Source organism: Phaethon aethereus (genome assembly GCF_964289735.1).
Source record: "Phaethon aethereus genome assembly, chromosome: 4".
NCBI classification, from domain to species: domain Eukaryota; kingdom Metazoa; phylum Chordata; class Aves; order Phaethontiformes; family Phaethontidae; genus Phaethon; species Phaethon aethereus.
The window spans coordinates 56,054,387-56,073,490 of record NC_138578.1 but is presented as its reverse complement, the minus strand read 5'-3'; the positions used below and the strand labels follow the sequence as shown (position 1 = coordinate 56,073,490).

Below are 19,104 nucleotides of genomic sequence, written 5' to 3'. Positions count from 1 at the left end.
CACAAACATTTGTTTTACACTGATTATACCAGATTAAAAAAGACTGCTTCATTAACTAAACAAGCTGTCTAACTTTGGCAACAGTTTCCTTTATTTTTTTATAAACAGGCTATCACATTCTCAAATCCTTTAGTGTGATTTATTCCTTCTTTCACAGTTACACTCGTGCCTTCCATTAAAGGTTCCTAAACTGCTTTACAGTTATTGCAGAAGACAGTTACAGTTTCCTTTCACAGGGCTAACTGTGTAATGGTCATCACAAACACAAAATATTTTACAACTCTACAAACAAAACAACCTGCAGGCCAGAAATTCTAAAAACCAAATACTGACTATATCAAATATAACTCCCAGGAGTGGGAAGGGAAAGAAGAAATGGCTCTATGACAGGACTAGGATTTTAATGTCTTATGATATACTTGTACTTCCTAATTTGAGGTTAACACTCCAGTTAACAGAGCGTTGTAGTACTATTTAGAAGCCTTTAACCTTCATTGGTACTGAAAAGGAGTGTAAACTCCTAACTTGGTTAACTAGGTTACTTTCCTAAAGTTGAATAGTACAAGTCCCTCCATATCAGAAGTATTAGAGGAAACTCGCTGTTCCCATTTCCCAACCCTTATATAATATTCACATGAAAAAAATTAGTTTCTGTGATGCTGTCAAAAAATTTGATTTTTTTCTTAATATTGTGATCATTTCACAGAGAAAAACAGAAACTATTTGTGATGTTATTACACAACAGACTAATGTGACATAACTCACTTTGACGAGACTAAGAGTGTGATACTGTGCTACAGCTTAAGTTGACTGAACAGCTTTGCACTGTACCCCTTCCTTTTCTCTCTTCCAACAACAATCCAAATTGCACACTCTTACCACTTACTTTAAGTAAGTCCTACCACACATCTGTCTTCAGAGCAAGACAATTCAACTAATCAAAATGGAAAAAAAGGCATCAATAGAAAAAAGTTCCTTGTCTCTTGCTAGGTTTGCAAGTTGATTGGCCATACAACCAGGTGAGCACTGGAACTGAAACAAGGGAAGAGAGGATGGTCCTCCACCGGGCAGAGTGAGGGACATCCTCCCTTCAGTACTGTCCGTGTTGATTTCCATCAATCCTAAAGCAAAAATATACAAAGTAGGATTTGAATCTGCTTGCCTACTGAAATGTTTTCCTGGATTCACTCAAAAAAAGACTGTACTTCACATCAAGTCAGTGCAAAATGCAATCCATTCACAAGACTTCTAAACTTCTCTTCTTATCCTGACCCACAGAGACTCTGTGAACAGGAGGAGTCTGCATGGCAGACAGAAAACTAAGCATGGAATACAGGGAGAAAACCCTGAGGCTATCATGTCCAACTACTCTCCCATCCGTATGTCAGAGCTGAAGCTCCTTATGCTGGCTAAAGCACTAATACAACCACAGCAAGTAGTCTGAATGCCTGGTTCATTACCTTCTCCCTGCAAACATCCTACAACTCAGTCTCTTGATGGCTTATGATTCTGTTGACTGAATGTGCAAAAGCCAGGAATAGGCCTAATAAAAAGAGGGTCTGAAGCTGAGAATAGTACTATACGCAGCGAACACACACCCATTACCAAAGCTTTCGTTGTTCCTAATATCCTGTCCCTTCTCAACCTCCCCCATCTCCCTCCTCCTCCTTCCTCAGAGTCACAACTTCCTTTCAGTAGCCACATAAGTAATCAAAGGATGCTGGAAGGTAAAAGAATGAATTAAAAGGTATACTAAACATTAAGATTTGCCACTGCCACTTCTATACTCTTCCTTGCTCCCCCATTTCCACTCAAGTTTTTATGACTACTGGTTCTGCTGCAGATCAGGGCAGTAATAGCAGACTAGCTCTGTGGCTGCACAATTCAATACGCTAATGAGACTTCTTTTACCAAGAGTCAGTCTTCCATCAGATAAGGACACAGCTACTAGCTCCAGTTAAAGAAAATCAGCAGAAGCACACAAGCAGAAGTGGAGCATCCCTTCTGGCAAGCATCCCTCAAGTACACCAGATGACATGCAATGTTGAATGAAGCCAGGGGCAGGGAAGCACACCAGCCAGTAGACAACAGTAGTGGCTCTCAGACAGCCAACTGCAGAGAACATCCCAGCCCTCTGGCTGCATCCAGCATAGTTTCAGCTTGCCCCACTCACTGACTTTCCTAAGACTTGAATCCAATCAAAGATAAGGGAGTCTTCTGGAAACAATTGACATAGTAGCCAAAACCAAAAGAATTTCAATTAATTTAAACTTACATTACATTTTCAAATTTTGTTTCCATTTCTTGACAAGTCAATCTGTTGTGGATATTAGTAATAAATCCAAAGGAAAAAGTAGAAAAAAGTTTTACTTTCTGCAGTTGGAATACATTTCTGAAATGGCTAAATGGAGGTTGCTACTCTTACTACAAAGACAAATATCAAAGAAGCCACAAGCTCCAGGAGGCTGATAAGCTGCAGAATAAACAATGCAGATGAGAACCAGAAGTATTTTTATGAAAGCTGAATGGAAAAAGAAAGAAAATAAGGAGGCATCATTTTCAGACCACAGGTCTTCCACAGGATAAGGAAAGGAAGGCAAGGAAAAAAGGACAACTTTCAGAAGCTTTCCATCACATCTCCCAAATGCAACAGATACATCATTTGGAATATAAAATAAAAATCAAGTACAATAGGGCAGGGAAATTTTAGAAATATTCACAAGGTATTTAGCCATAAAGATGAATCTCACCAAGTTTTACATAAAATTTTAGCTAGAGGCAGAGTAAGGGACTTCCTCCTATAAATGAACCACAACTAAAAAAAAAAAAAAAAACAAACTTAGAATAATAAAACATAGCATTAAATTCCTACCAAAAAAATCCAAGAAGAAGAAAGAGAGAAAGAGTGTTCTATCTGCCTGAGAACAGCAAGACTGATATTACAGGATATTCAAAATACTCATCACAGAAACAAAATCAGAACATTTCCCTTCCTCTAGAACATTTAATGAAATGAAGCAATTACAAGAGAATTAAACACAGCAGATAAATTAATACCATATCGAGTTAAGATATCCTTGTTTGTCCTCATTTACCTTGTATAGTAATTAATACCTTGTATTAATGTTTTCCCATAAAAACAGATTTTGAATATAAACATTAGCTCTCATAATTTCATTTTAAAAGAGCACATGTATAACACTGCTATGAAATGCCAATGCTTAGAGCAGTTCAAAGAAAAATTAAAACATCAAGTTTCATTTTGGGGTAGCAGCAACTGTTGATGGTAGGTGATTTTTCTGACCTTTAATCTGAAACAAAATCGAGAGCTACTTTTAAGCACCTACAAATCGAAGAATGAAGAGTTATTAATTCTTCTAAATATATATAAACACATCCAAAACTTACACAGTGAAATTATTTAAAAGAAGGCTGCACACTGTAGCGAAAAGAAATCTTATTTTAGGTTAAATATCATGTAGAATTATACTTCCATTGAACACAAGTTTTATATAATTATGTAATCTGAAAAGTAGTTTTAAGTCTGGTCTTTCAAGTGATAAATTGCTTCTTCTAAATACCCAAAGATAGGTAAGAGCCTGGACTAAGTCAATCCCTTAAAAATACTTTAATCTAAATGCCAAAGTGAAATTAAAAAAAAAAAAAAAAACAACAGCACAAAACAACCAACTCCAATACCACACAAATTAAAATTACCGTCCAAGTAAAAATATAAAAACAGTAGATTTGCTTATCATACAGCTCCTAAGCTGTTTGTTTTCATTCTTTCTTCTACTCATCATCTGCAGGCATCCTGGTAAAATACAAGAAGTCTTTATAACTTGTTTCATTCCTAGTTTGTTTCTTTTATTCCTCCTCCATTATATGAGGTATAACAATAGTCCAACGTAAGTAGTAACTACAGCAATGAGCCCCTCTTCACAGCAAAACTTTGCTTGAGGAAATTGCTACTGTCATCACCTGTGAAAAGTTCACGTTTCCCACTGAAAATCCCCGCAGGGGCTGGAAACTACTATAGGAGGAAGTGTTCATAAATACCTACAAGTGTTTTCTCTTGTTAACAAAAGTAAATTAGTTTGAGGTGAGATTACTTGTTAAAAGCCAATGTGGCTGTAAAACACTGAACAGACATCACGTGGGGTTTTTTTTTTCTTTTTAGAGATCTCAGAACAACATTAAAAATGCACGATGCACACAAAACACACCGTAAACACCCCCTCACACACATTAACAAACCATTCCTTTCCTTGACTGCTACCAAAATCTAAGATTAGGACACTTCACTCCAGAAACTGCTAAACTGCAGCAGGAAGGAAGCACTGCGCTCTGCTGGCTGAGAGAAGGAACATTTCATCTAGAATGTCATAGAGCATCAGTAAATCTAAATAATTAAAGTTAGGTATAGACTCCCTGAGACTTTTCCTTATTTCATAGAGCAACCCAGAAAGAAAACATGACCCAAAGCCATTGACCGATTCTGTCAAAACTAGTATGCAACAGAGAAGGTTGGGGTTTTTTAATTATTCTGAAATACGTAGTTATAAATATGTAGTACAAAACATGTCATTGTCTCAATAAAACACTGGTTGATACACCTGCAAGTTTTACTATGGAAGGCAAAAACAAAACCCAGATGTTTCAACAACAAACAAATAGGCACAGTTGTTCCTTTTCATAGCACATTCTTCTTTAGCAACCGACAAGCTGCAAAGTAGCTCTACGGAAGCTGTATTCACAGTTTGATTGGATCAATAAATGTGCTGCACAAACAGACTGCGGATAATCTTTGTTAACAACATTTGTAGATGATGCCACCACATAATCAAGCCACCATTACAATACATACCAAAAGATTATTAAAGAAGGTCAAAGAAAAGAAAAAGGGGGAGGGAGGTGTCTTTAAATATTTTTAGGTATTTACTGTTTTCTAGAATCTTTTGCTAGCTTAAAATGAAACTATGTTTGTTATAGTACTGTTAGCTGCACTTTGATAGTGAATTTATGCCAGACTTACTAGTAGACAAAGCTATAATAGCAATAGGTTTTTTTAAAGATTAGTTTAGCAATCAGCTTTTAAAAATTGAGAAAAATGAGTTGAACTTAAATTTCATGACTTTTAGAAATGACTGTGAATAATGATGATAGTTATTTAGCTTCAAGTGTCAATTAGATTTTTTTCTCATGTAAGCCAAAACAGACAATGACTTCATCCAAAACTGGAGAAGGCTGCACACCAAAAAGACAAGCTAATAAGTAACACTAAAGAGTTTCCACTATATTGCCTGATTTCATCCATGCATGCTTAGATCCAGGTCACATGAGAATTTCCCTATATGACACTATGTTCCTTATCCTTTAAAAATAAACACGGCAGTCTGCAGGAGAACTGAGGAAAGTGTGTGACAGGGAGAAAATAACTACTATAGAATGAGGAAAAAAGACCCCAGAAGTATATAATCAAAAAAGACCCCCACAAAAAATTTAAATATTATTTAATTAACTGCAAGAATACACAAAACCTCATGATTTATGAAGCTGTAGATTTCTGTCCAAGAATTCTAAGTCAAGTAGTTATATATTCTTCAAAAATTAACTAAAATACCCTCCAATATGTAAGTCCTTGTGATAAGGTACTTCACTGGTTTTAAAATAAAGTCATATAATATTTCTCTTTAATACTTCACTTTGCAAACTGACAAAGTGAGACATACTTCATACTCCACTTAAAAAGGCAGTTTCTATGACTCACCTCATGCTGCCCAAGACACTCCCTGTTAAAGAGAGAAAAATTAGATTTAGAAAACATGTATTTCTTTAATAAGGGACTTAAAACAGTGACAGTACTTTTCACACAAAAATAATTCAATCTATTTTCAAAAAGTGCAACCTAAGAGAAAATCATCTATCTATGCAGATCAATGCCTTCTCTTTTTCAACAGTTGTTTGGATAGCTGTATTTCGTGATGGCAATCCCAAAATCAGTGTTTCATGTGCAGATTAATTATAGTTGTATAGGAAAATTATAATTTTTATTTTAGAAAATTACCTGAACTGCTTCCAAATACCTTCTCCTTTGGCTCTACTAATATATCACTTCACATTTTTCAGTTATTTCAGAGAACTATCTAGTCTAGTTTTATGTTTACAGTTCTATCCCTTTTAGGATGGCCTACCATTCCTAGGAAAGAAAAACTGCATATTCATCATAATTGCGAAGGTATTAAATGGCGACTCATTCAAACACCGATCTCCTAAAAATTAAGTCAATGTTTTGCTCAATTTATTTTGAAAAGTTTCTTTTTCTTTTTACCTCTGACTTCATATCTGTCATCTCCTTCCCAAGTATTATTTTGATTTCTCTACTGAAACTTTATAAGGGAGAGTAATGAAAACATCATTAATATTCAAGCTAAAATACCTGTAATTCAATTCCTAAAAATTTCTAGAAAAGTATTTTTTAAAAAAGTGTCCCTGATAACTTCTCTAACACAAAGCAACTACCAATAGCTACGTATGGTCTTTAGGACAGCAGGATATTAACAAGAGCAAGCAGTCTTTCACTTAGTATAATAAGAAGCAGATGTAGCACAGGAGCCTGCTCTTCACTCTACACAGCTCAATTATCTTATATCTGAGATAATCTTCCTGTAACCACTTAATTTGGCTTCTAGGACCTCAGCATGCTTCTGTTTCACTGCAAGGGGAAACTGCTTAACCAGCCCGATTGCCTTCTCCCATGTAACTACTAAATCTGCGGATGAAAGGTTCCCCACAGCAACTTTGCATTCAAGTTGAGATGTAATGGTGTCAGATGAACTACTAGATGCATTAAAAAACTGTCAGGATCACTGGGCTCAAAAGGTAGTGGCTTTGGACTTGGATAGCAGTTACAGGAGGAATTCTTCAGCCTGGGACCTATTTATTTTTTTTTTTTCCCCCCAGTAACTTGGAAGAGACAAAATGCACCAATTTTGCACACAAGGCTATGCCATTTGGAAGCAGCTAGACAGACTGGAGGAACAGGCTGAGAGGAAATTAATGAAATGTAGAGACAAAGGAAGTCTTGCATCTGGGACTGACTAAACCCCAGCAACACTGCAGGCTGGGGACTGACAGGTTGGGGATATAATAGTAGTCTTTCAGCATTAAGGGGAAGTTACCAAGAAGATGAAGTCAGGCTCCTTACTGAGGTTCATAGCAGGGAGGCAAATGACAACAATCATACTCTTAAACAAGGAAGGTTCTCACTGGATACACAGTGAAAGAAAAAAAAAATATTAAAAAAAAAAAATCAGTATACGTATAATCAAGCACTGAAAGAGGTTGTCCAGAGAGGCTGCAGAATCAATGTACTTGGGGGTTTTCAAGGTCCAGCTGGACAAAGCTGGAGCAAACTGGTCTGAATTCAGTGTCGATTTGTTTTTAGCAGGAGGCAGGACTAGATGTCCCCAACCCAAGGTACCTTCCAGCCTCAGTGGTTCTGCAAAATTAATAGAGCAAATATTTTTCCAGAAATTGCCTTTTAACTATTTACAGAAACAGATACCAACTACATTCCATTCCAAATCTCTGACTGCTCATGTTCAAAGATACCATATCATTAGAAAAAAAACATCAAAAAGTATTGCAAAACATCAGTGGTAAAGGATGGAATCCCCATTAACATCCATTCATACAGAATGGTATTATTTAAACTATTTTCCATTATCATATCCATACAAATACCACTGTTGTAGCAATTAACTAAGGAGGTGTCAGATATTTTGCTTTATAGCAACATATTAATTTCTATCTGTGGTTTTGTTTACTATTATTATTTTGTAAATTCAGGAAACTTCTCTCACATGACTTTCATTTAAAAAAGGAAGAAAAAATAAAAAAAGAACATTATTGTTGCAAAGACCGATCAAGAGATTTAGGATATTCCAGAATTAATGTGATCTAATGGTAATAGAACCTTAACTTGCCCCAAGCAATACGAAATGTAACAATACTTCCTCTAGTTAGAAAATTAAGTACAAGTTTTCCAGTATTGTTTCCTTCTCAATTAGTAGACTTACCTCCTCTGGGGAGTAGTCATCAGACTAAAGGAGGTGATTTTGAGGTTGGAATTCAGAGGAACTAGGAGATGTGTTCTACATAATGCATGATGTTACACAATGACCTCTGTTGAACACGTATATGAGAGAGTTTCTATAGGCATCTACCCAAACACTGAAACCAGACTATTCATAACTACACATTTTTCACCTTGTGAGAGTCTGGCTTTGAACTCTGAGCCCAAGTATCAGAATTACTCAGCAATCATAGTTATGAACAAAAGTACAACCAATCATAGCACAATCCTTGAGAAATTAAGTTCTAAACATATCTATGTAGGCAGTTAAATGGATATTTTTGATCGTCTTCCTCTGTCTGCTCTCACTTCATAAAATGAGGGCATAATATTCCCTTATTAAGGAGGGATGTTTAAAAAACAAATAGGCACTAATGCCTGTGAAGTATGCAGGGTTTAAAACAGTAGGAGACTACAACACAAAAACAGACCAAAAAAACCAGTATTTCCATCTTCAGATAAGTGTTGAATTCTGAGTCCTTCTTCCACTAATGTAAACAGAAGTTCTATCAAATAGTCAAAATATGAAAAGAATGGTGAAAAAAGTCGTCATCATGTCTTTTATATCCTCAGCATCATCACAGAAAGAGTTGATTCGGCTCTACTCGAGGAGCAGAACCTTCTGGACAAGTCAGAAATAGAAAGGAGACAAGCAGACGGAACGAAGGGCACTCACCTGCCATTCATTAGCATATAATAACTGAACAACTGAGAAACAAAATAGCAATTAATTACACAGAAAATTACAATCCCATAAACTAAACAAGATAGAAACATATGGGAAAAGTTGTATGTTACTGAAGACTACCAAATTACAACGGCTGTCTTTGCAATTTTCATATTTTTCTTCTAAGGTAGCATTGCACACGACATGTATTAAAAACAACAATCTTTACTAACACTATCTGTCCTTCCATACAGTGAGCACACACTACAAAAATGTCTATTAAACAACCACCAATGTTCCCAGTTTTACAAGAATAGTGTTCACATAGGCTCATTGCATCTGAAGAGGAAAATATGGTTATTTTCATGCCCATCTCTCAAGAGTATAAAAAGAAAAAAACTTCTTTCCATACTAAAACTTTCTTCTGTTTTGTTTTTTAATACTTACACTGGTATAGGAACCTCACAGGGAGGGCATGGTAATGCAGTTTGAATAAAAGCTGGCTCAGATGGTTGCTCCCAAGGACCTGCAGACTGATGCTGAGAGCAAAAAGTCAACTTTAGTTGAATACAAAATGCAAATGGAACTATCTGCTTGACCATAAATAAACACATCACCTAAAGAGATCCCAGTTTTAACAAATCCACTTTCTACTAACTAACTTTTTACCAGTGGAAATCTCAACACACAAAAAATTACAATTTCATCCTTAGCGTGGTTAGGGATAGGAAAATGAAGGCCTGTGGCCTTACTGCTAAAAATCAAGCACAAAACCAAACAAAAAAAGAGCAAAACAATTCTAAGCATTTAATAGAGGTAAAAATAGAAGAATATTTCAATTACTAAATGATTGAAATTATAATTATGCAATGCATGCATGTGTCATGTTTAAAGATGTCGAACAATTTCTCACTTCTAACTTGTGCAAATTTTGATGTTTTAGTAAATATCACAGTTGCTCTTATGTTAAAAGTAATTGCTTACCTTTGAAATTAAACATTTGTGATACAACTCTAAGAAAAATCTTTTAATTTCTTGAGTAGCTATAGCTGCTGAAAACTGCATATTCAATTATACATATATTACAAAATTAATTAGATTACAACAAAGAAACTAGAACCACTTAGTTTCTCGGTTAAGCAGTATGCATACCTCTGTGCTGGATTATTCACTTTGAACTCCAAAAGCCTCCAACATAAGATTAGGTCAAACAACTTGTTGCTTGTTCTTCAGAACAAGTAACACACCATTTTTCACTATCTACTTACTAATCCAGTTTGCTTCACAAGTGCTTCATCGTGGCAAGAAACAGGGCACAAATGACCACACATTAACATCTTCTGGCAGGACTGATGACACGGAGGACACCGACCAAAGTGACAATAGTGTTTCTCCTGGGTAGGGTGGTGACAGGTAGGTGGTCGACTGAAGTAAAATCCAAGAGTGAATCAATATGACAGCAAGAAACATGAAGTTACAATCACTGGACAATTATGCTCAACATACAAAGAATTGAGATGAACAAGTTTTGTTTTTTTTTTTAAACAAACCTACTTTTCACCTTCAGCAGTGGTTAATATTACAGTAAAATTATACAGGAGTTCTAAATGAAATTAAAATGAAGTTTTCTAGGTAAACTGCCTCATGGAGGTACTTCAAAATATACCAGAGATGACTTGAAGGGAGTGGGACTACAGAATTAGAAGTGCTTAGTGGGACAGAACCTCCTCCTTGACAGCAGCAAGCTGCTCATGAAACCACAGCATCAAAGAGGTGTCTGATAGGAACAATTATTGCTAATCTCCATCTGCATAGTCAAGAATATGAGAAAACTGAGAAGTAATATATGTAAGCATATTAAAGGAATATTTTTGCCTTTTAAAGTTATATTTTCTGACTTTAAGGACAGCTTAAACTCCAGTGAAGAACTAGAAACACATACACTTTCTATACTGACCTGCAAAGCTGTTTGCATTTGGGAGGTTTGATGGTGCGCTCTCTGCCACAGGGCACTTTAATGACAGTTTTTCCACAATTGCATTTCACATCTACAGTCTCTGGACATGGATTACAACTACCTACAAATAAATACATTAGCAATATGACAATCTGAACAAGCTACTGATTCTAAGAAATGGTAACCAACATAACTCTGAATATGCACATGGTGTAATTGTCCTATTCTGTTTGATCTAAATGGTAGATGGCTGTTAATTTTTTATTTCTGATTAGGCTACTAACCTGATATATTTAAAAAAAGAGAGAGAGATCTGTATAATATCTACATTTTAATTTATAGCTCTCCCACACTATTTCTTCATCAAGGGCCAACTAGTAGGTTTTATTATTGTAATTAACAGTAAGCATATGCATCTTCTAAAGAAAAGCAAATTTAGACATGGGATTTTGGCTTACTAATCATGTTGCATTCTGAAAGTTTAAAGAAAGTAATGCTTTGAAAGCATTATTAACAGCACAACTTTTAAAGCAACTTCGACTTGTTAGCAGGATCTGAGAAGCAACACTTCAAGGAGATAATCGTTCAATGACAAAAGGCTGCTGAAGAAGAAAGGATGGAAGTACACAGTCTTTATATTGCAAAGTAAATTATAATATATTTTCAGCACACATAAACAGCTCTTTTACAAAATAAGATGAAGGTCTAAAGGTATGCTGCCCAGAGTGCCTAATATGTGCACAATTTACCTTATCCTATTAACAAAGACAACTGCGTACATTCTCAAAAAGATGAAAAGGCAGAGATCTCGTAAGCCTGAAGTTAAAAGCACACTGTTCTCAAATCAAGTGTTACCATAGGAAACAAAACATTTCTATACCCTGGCAACACATTCTAAATTTCAGCAAGCATGATTAAATACTGAAGAAAAAAAGATACGTAAAAAATCAAACCACAAACAGAATCAATTAAGTTACCTTTTTTCAGGGACCCCTACTAAAGGCCAAGTCCTTATCATCAGTAACCTCTAATAATTCTGAGATCAGGTACCTTTTAAAGGACCTGATCTGTCAAGTTATTTTCTAGAAGGCATACTATTGCCTTTAAATCAATGGTCATTGAGATCTGCAGCTCACTGCAAAATTAACCTGACTTGGTATCACATACTGAAGATAAAATAATGAATTATAACTTTCAGCAGCTATTAAGATATTGGTGTATAAGGAGAAACAAATGACTAAATATTTTGAAATCAAAATCATTGCCTTTATTAGGAATATTTTCAAGCATTCTGACAAGATATTACAAATCATACTAGATTGTAACTTATTAAAGCACACAGAAGTTATTTTCTTTTCTAAATTTATCATCTGATATCATACTTATTAGCTTCATTAGATGCAACTTTTGGCAAAAGTTAGCACTTGAATATTGGCAATTGTACTGTTCTGATAAATTACACACACTTTAAAGTGCATATATTTGATATTTACATTCTCAAAGTTCACTTTTGTTTTCTTATAGGCACTGCTTTATTATTTTTATACTGCTGTTAGTTATTAGAAATCATTGTCACTTTTAGCCAGGCTATAAGATGCAAGCACTATCAAATGTAAACCGCTATTCAATGTAAAAGTTTATCCTATAATGCAGCATTAGCTCCTTAGTTTTCCAACCAGAATTTTATCCTATGATTTAGTTATCAACCAAGCTAATTAAAAAAAATCATGTATTTCCCAGACTTTGGAGGGGTGCAGAGGAAGGGGAAGAAGAGAAGGGGCACAGTTAACAGAGAAAAAACAAATTGCTAGTTTGTGGTGACAGATTTAATAGCAGGTTAACTGGGACTACTACCACATTTACCTGTCCTGTCCTCTTAAGAATCACTGCCTCAAAAGCATGATTGGGTAAACAAGCTGTGAATTATTTCCTGAGTTGTTGCAATTTATAGTCCAGAATACTAAGGGAAACTACAGAGGCTGCTCAGCTGCTGCTTCAGCAGGGCAGCAGCTTCTGTGGGGAAAATTGCTGAGAGGGCAGCCACTTTTTTCAGTCCTTCCAATTTAATCCCCTACCAAGAGAATGTCAAAGCAATTGGCCAGGATAAAAGCTGCCAGGTAATTTTGGCCATTTTCAGCATCTTTTTAACGAAGACCACTGGATGCAGAAGTAAACCTTTTTGTTATCCTTCACATAGTCGGTAACAAGTTCTTCTTTTCTCTTTTACCAGTAAGATACCAATATACATTCAAATTCCATCAACTTTTTTTTTTTAAAGCCCACTCATATCACACGTCATATTCTAGGATTTTTAAAAGCCATCCAGACTCAACCAGCACAGTCATTTCTATATGCAGTTGGACTTTGTTATGCATATTCAGTGAACAGAATTATTTGGGGAAAAAAAGTCAAGCTATGGATTCTGAATTAAGCAGCTGGAAAAGGGACAGAACATTTTCAGACAAACAATGCTGAGCAAAATTACCATGTAAAAACTCATGTTGTCATTATGTAAGTCCTTAAACTCTAACCACCACCCAAATCCTTTCAAACACACTGCCCCCACATGCCACAAGGGAGAGAATTCATTAAGCACCACACAGTCATGCAAGCACGAAGTTTGGCAAAAATAAACCATATTCCATCACTACAGGGATCCTTCACCTATTCTTACCTCTGTGGCAGCCTGAAGGACATTTGTGATTTCTGCAGCCTAGAGTTCGCCCACAGACTTGATCACAAGGTGGACAGTTTCCAGAACAGCACTATTAAAAAATAAAACAAAACAAACCCCAAAAACTAGACCTCTATATAACTGAAAACTTAGACATTTCCGATATACATTTGCCCTCTTCTACTATCTCATTTTTTCAATGCTTCTTAAAAAAACTTTTCATACAATTTAGTCAAATTTCCTCAAATTCGTGCCAGGTACAGAAAGGAGGCCCTCTGTAAAGTTGTTTTAAAAAATTTGAATTATAAAATAACAAGAAAACATACATTTGAAAGAATCATTTCAACATACTAAAAAGGCAGAGGGCTTCCAAAAAGCATAAAAACATTTGAAAAGTTCAGGTTCTTATAATATTTTAATCTGAAATTATTTCAGAAGTTTACATGTAGGATATCCAACAATTCCCCCCATTACTCTGCAGTTTCCTCCACTTTTATACTATATTGTCCTTGGCACAAAAATGTTGCTAACTATTTTTTTTTTTTTTAAAACATCTTTTACCTTTGTAGTAAAGGTCAGATATATCTACTTTCTGTTCTTTCATAGAGTAGTAATGTGGAAGAATCAGAACACATCGCAACACCACCACACTGGTGGATGCCAGGTCAGGAGAGAACCCCATCTTTTAACTTGAAAGGTACTCTCCTTCCAAACTGTATAAGGAAGGATGGCAATTTGGAAGAGAATCCTGGATTTTTTTTAGCATAAATCAAAGATGTCAAGATTGCATTTACTTCTTTTGCCATCTTTTCACATACTGTAATAATAATATTCAAGAATACCTAAGGATAAAACTGTATTTTTCATGGCGCTCTGTGGTAAGAAGTCCAACTTTCGTAACACCTTAATTCATATATAGCAGGCAACTTTCAGGCCTTCTTGAATCAATAAACTACAAAGATAGATCTGAACTATCAATTATTCCTTTGACTTCAAATAAGAAGGGAAACAAAACTCAAATTCCCAATTGTCAGACCACTGCTGTTTGCAGTGATGCATATTAGAAGGTGGGGTGGAATGCTGCATTGTCAAAAATAAGAGTATGTCCCTTAAAAAGTTATGAGAGATTTGCAGCATTTCCTGCAAAGTAAGGAAATAAATGGATTTAATTACTCCAGAATGTATAAAGCATCAGCAACTACTCAAGTATCTGAAAGTAAAGCTGCCTTCTGGAACCAGAAAATTGTCAAAATTCCCTCTCAGTTTTTGAGGCCACTGAGTTTTTCTTGGTGACATGCTGTTCAGAGAATTCTGGTACACTGCAAACTAATTTGAATGATGTTGAAGAAAACTCCTCTTTCTATACAATAAAATGAGGTGGAACAACAGATTGATGTGATTTATATATAATACAAAACATTATATTTAAATTTTAAAAAGTTATCTAAAAAAATACATTTGAGAACTATCATCTCTGGACACTTACCTTCCTCCTACATTGGTGCTTTTGGCAATCACGAATTTTAGTACACTTTGTTTCACACAGGTATGGCTTATGACATGGCATGCGTTTAGTGTGCTTTCCACAACGACACTGTTTTTCAACTTCCTGTGCAGCAAGATAGGGAAAAGGAAGGGTATTTTTAATACAAAAAAAGGAGGGGAAAACATGGAAAATAAAATATTCTACTACCAGTTGTAAAGAAAAGTTCATGGGAGAGTAACATTATAATGCTCTGTCACAACAGGAAGTGTATCACTTGCTCAGAGCAGATTACCTATCTATGCAATAACTACTTGGGGACCTTGTGTCGGTATTGCAAACACTGTGCTCTAGATGGCACCTCACTGTGGCCTCGGTCTCACTAAAAGAGAAGTCAGGGAGTTCCCTGACTGTGGGAACTCTGTGGGAACGACTCAAGTCCATAGTGCAAGATGTCAAGTGTAAACGCAAAACAAATTCATACAAAAAAGTACCTCTCCTGCATGGTAAACTAGATTCATCCATTGCGTATACAGACAGTTTAAGAAGTAGGTGAGCAGGTTTATCTAACCTTCATCCCCACTATCACTACTTTCCCCATAGACTTTGTAGCCAAAGTTGGTTCAGAAAGAAACAACTGAGAGCAGACAGAGCAACAGCCTTATAGCTTTATAGGCCAGACCACAGAAGCTCCAAAGATATTTAGAACAGAGCAAAATACTGTTTTCTTACTAATAAGTAAATAATGTTACGTTACAGCATCTTACGCTTCACTAATGAAGAAATAGCATAGTAAGACAAAGCAGCAAGGAAGCTATAAGAGGTAGGGAAAAAATTAAGTGTCTTTTAGGGCCTAATTAATTAAAAAAACCCACACAAACAAATGCAACCCGAAACAATAAAACCCTCATCCATGTCTCAATTCAGAAACATAATACTCAACTATTAATTCAGAATTGTGTTGGGGCGAGGGGGGGAATAGGGAAAAAATTAGTTGCTTTTAATGAACAGAAAGTCATAGATTTTGTGATAGATATGACTTAATTTTCCTTAGGAGATATGCACTGTTCCAGGCATATAGTATTTAAAAGCCCTAACAAAATGTGAACCTGTTACAGTTAAGACTAACCTGTCTGCATATTTCACAAGGACCTCGATGACAGCGTTGTGAACATTTATGGATGCCACATTCCAGAACTTTGTCACAACTATCACCGCAAGTGGGCACATCTTCTGTACAAGGCAATGTAAACTCTAGATGAAGAGAGAGAAGTACAAGCAAACATTTAGAAAAAAAGCCAAAGTATTTAGACAAAAATAAACTGTATAATAATGACTTCAAATGCCAATTCTGTCTCTTTTTTTTTTTAAAAGCTTCTCTAGAATTACTCTGTTATTCACATCACCAATTAAACCCCTGGTACTAAATAAAGCTTTGAAAGAATTAAACAAAAAAGTTAACATAAGCTGTCACAGTTCACTGTTTGTAAGACCTTTTTACAGACCCTGTCCTGCAGAATTAAGCTAAACTACTGACTGTCAAAGACTGGATGACTTTATTCTTTAAATTTATCTTCTTTAAATAAAAAAAGGCAGCTTACTTGATTTTTCACACGGACAGGACCTTTTCCCAGAACGAGGACAGTCTCCACAAGGACCCGCATGACAAATTTGTTCACATCTGTGATTACCACAAGGCAAAGGTTTCCCACACACCTGGTAAACTCAGAGAAACCAAGTGAATGCAGTGTAACAGAACTACATACCAAGACAAAGCAACCCAAAGGGAAAAACTAGGAGAGTCATCTGGATGGAATTTAACTTTTTCTGACTTTTGTTAACAAATCTTATATTCGCTGTGTTCGCCAAATAAAACTGATCACCCCCGCAGCAATTTTGACTGGAAGACCACTGTATACTGAGGAGTTAGTGGTTCACATTAACAGTTAACCTGCGTAGTCCCAGGGTTGTGCTGTGCTGCACGTACAGCTTGGCCTTCAGGCCTGTGTTGTGCTGCATGTATCCCTTGGCCACAAGATAAGCTTGTTGTAGCAGAGGAGATTGGAGGCAGCTCCCACTTGCTACCAGTGGTTATGCCACCTGCGTGTCCTTGCCTTTATCTAAAAGCAAGAAGTTCTCATGTGAACATCTTTTCTGTTTGACAATAGAAATGATGAATGGAGTTGTTTTCTTGTAACAAAATCCTACAACAGCTTCAACCACCAAAACAGGGTAACCTTTTCTATGGATGGGATCTGCACTGCATGCTGCATGTGGATCAGAGGCCCATGCTACACTGCACAGCTTGGGGTTCCCAGCATCTAAAGGGCCATACTATTGTTTAAATCATACTCTCTTTCTTTATAGCATTAGCTGAAATAATTCACATTTTAACTGATACTTTATGAAGGCTGAGTGCCCTTCTTACAGGGATCATAATGACCAAGTACCTCCTAGTGCAACCTCCCCCCTGCCACTTAATTTTTAAAATTATTTTCTTTTTTTACAGTCTGTCAATCCATAGCCTTGGTCCTAAGAATGAGCTGCAAATATACTTCAAAGAATGAATCACAAAGCTTTCATTCTGTTACAGTCATTAGGAGTAAATAAGCATGAAACTCTTATCTACTAAGCTGTGGTATCATGCTTATTTTTGAAGACAGCAGCTGAAATTTCAACCTCTAGTACAATAAAACAGAATATACAAGGTCAAATTCACTGCTAGCTTAACCCTAGCAGAATTCCAGAACAGTGACACTTTAACTACTGTCAGAAATGAACTCGGCCACCAAGTAGATCCATTCTCAAAGACTGCTGCTTACATTTTTGATTGCACTTTCAAAATCAAAAAAATAAAATTGTTTTCCTACTGAATGTGTTTTTCCAATCCTTAATACACTGAGAAATTAAATTTTACAAATATGAGAAAAAAAAAACCTAAAAAGGACATAAACTTCAACATACCTGATCACACTGCCACTGAGGACTTGCACAAAGTCTTTCTGCTGTCTGTCTTCCACAGATGCATCGTTGTTTACTGACTCGTGGACAAGGCTGACAATCTCCTGCATGTAATCGTGAAGTGACATTGAGAGTAGGAATTGCAAAAGAATGATGTATCTTAAGAATTAAAGCAACTACTCCTCTGAAGTTTAAGAAGGCAGGTCTACCTGCGTGACAGGGATTCTCACAAGTATGTTGTCCACACAGCAACATTCGTCCACATGGCAGGCGACATGACCATTCCTTGGCACTGCACCTTCGAGGCACTGGTTTGGCTTTCTTACAGTGACAGGTTGTTGTGACCATCTTTGGGCAAGGTGGACAGGGTCCTAAGCACAGAAAAAGAGAATACCTCACTAATGGCCACTCAGCAGTTTTTAAGTAAAACTGTGTAACAGCTACATAAATACAGGTCATACAACCAAGAAACACAATAGTTTTACCTGGATGACAAAGTAGCAAACACTTATGACCACAAGGAGGTTTGAATTCCCTCTCACATATCTGACCACAGGAATGAGGTACCAGCCATGGGTCCAGTATTGGATTCTCCACTTTTCCACAGTAACAGTAATACCTACTGGGAGTTTCAGACCGTTTGTATTCAAATCTACATTTTGGACTACAAAAAGGGAAAGAAGGAGTGAAAAGAAAAGCAATTTTTCAAAGAATTTTTTTAAAAGAAAAGCAGTTGTTACCATTTCAGTTTCCCAAGATTGTTACCAGACTACCAATTAACATTTTTACGACTACTGTAATCAATAACACAACTAAACTTATATTATATGACAAAGGTCATCTGTATGTCAGATTTTACAACACATTCATTAGAATATCTAAGGAATTGTCCTATCACTGCAATAGTTTTTTTCTCCAAGAATAAATAAATAAATAAAAAAATCAGTGTAGCGAGCACACAGAACAATTTTTATGTCAAATAATACCAAAGGAATGTATGCAACAATGACTTAACCTACTTAAACAGAACCAATCAAAAAAAAAGAGACATTAAAAACCAGGTTTTTATCAGTAGAAATTTATAAGCTATGTAAAACAAGATTCAGCAATGCAACCAAAACTATGCATAATAATTAAAGTTTTACCTGAAAGATTTTAGATTGTATCAGTTCAGCATCTCAGATATTATAAGATGCACACCTTTATTTGTTATCCTTGATGGTGT

General features: G+C 35.9%; 1 protein-coding gene across 1 annotated transcript in view; it reads right to left on the bottom strand.

Annotated features, from left to right (window-relative positions):
• NFXL1 (nuclear transcription factor, X-box binding like 1) overlaps positions 1 to 19,104 on the bottom strand; it is a gene marked incomplete at its 3' end in the record, with an annotated part of 46,836 nt that overhangs the window by 22,058 nt on the left and 5,674 nt on the right. Inside the window, exons 5-15 of the mRNA XM_081999336.1 lie at positions 18,365 to 18,543; positions 18,089 to 18,250; positions 17,883 to 17,983; positions 16,520 to 16,634; positions 16,048 to 16,172; positions 14,922 to 15,044; positions 13,436 to 13,526; positions 10,762 to 10,882; positions 10,073 to 10,229; positions 9,252 to 9,343; positions 5,771 to 5,792 (exon numbers count right to left, since the gene is read on the bottom strand). Of these exons, the coding sequence (XP_081855462.1) occupies positions 5,771 to 5,792; positions 9,252 to 9,343; positions 10,073 to 10,229; positions 10,762 to 10,882; positions 13,436 to 13,526; positions 14,922 to 15,044; positions 16,048 to 16,172; positions 16,520 to 16,634; positions 17,883 to 17,983; positions 18,089 to 18,250; positions 18,365 to 18,543 (1,288 nt within the window). The remainder of the gene's footprint in view (positions 1 to 5,770; positions 5,793 to 9,251; positions 9,344 to 10,072; positions 10,230 to 10,761; positions 10,883 to 13,435; positions 13,527 to 14,921; positions 15,045 to 16,047; positions 16,173 to 16,519; positions 16,635 to 17,882; positions 17,984 to 18,088; positions 18,251 to 18,364; positions 18,544 to 19,104) is intronic.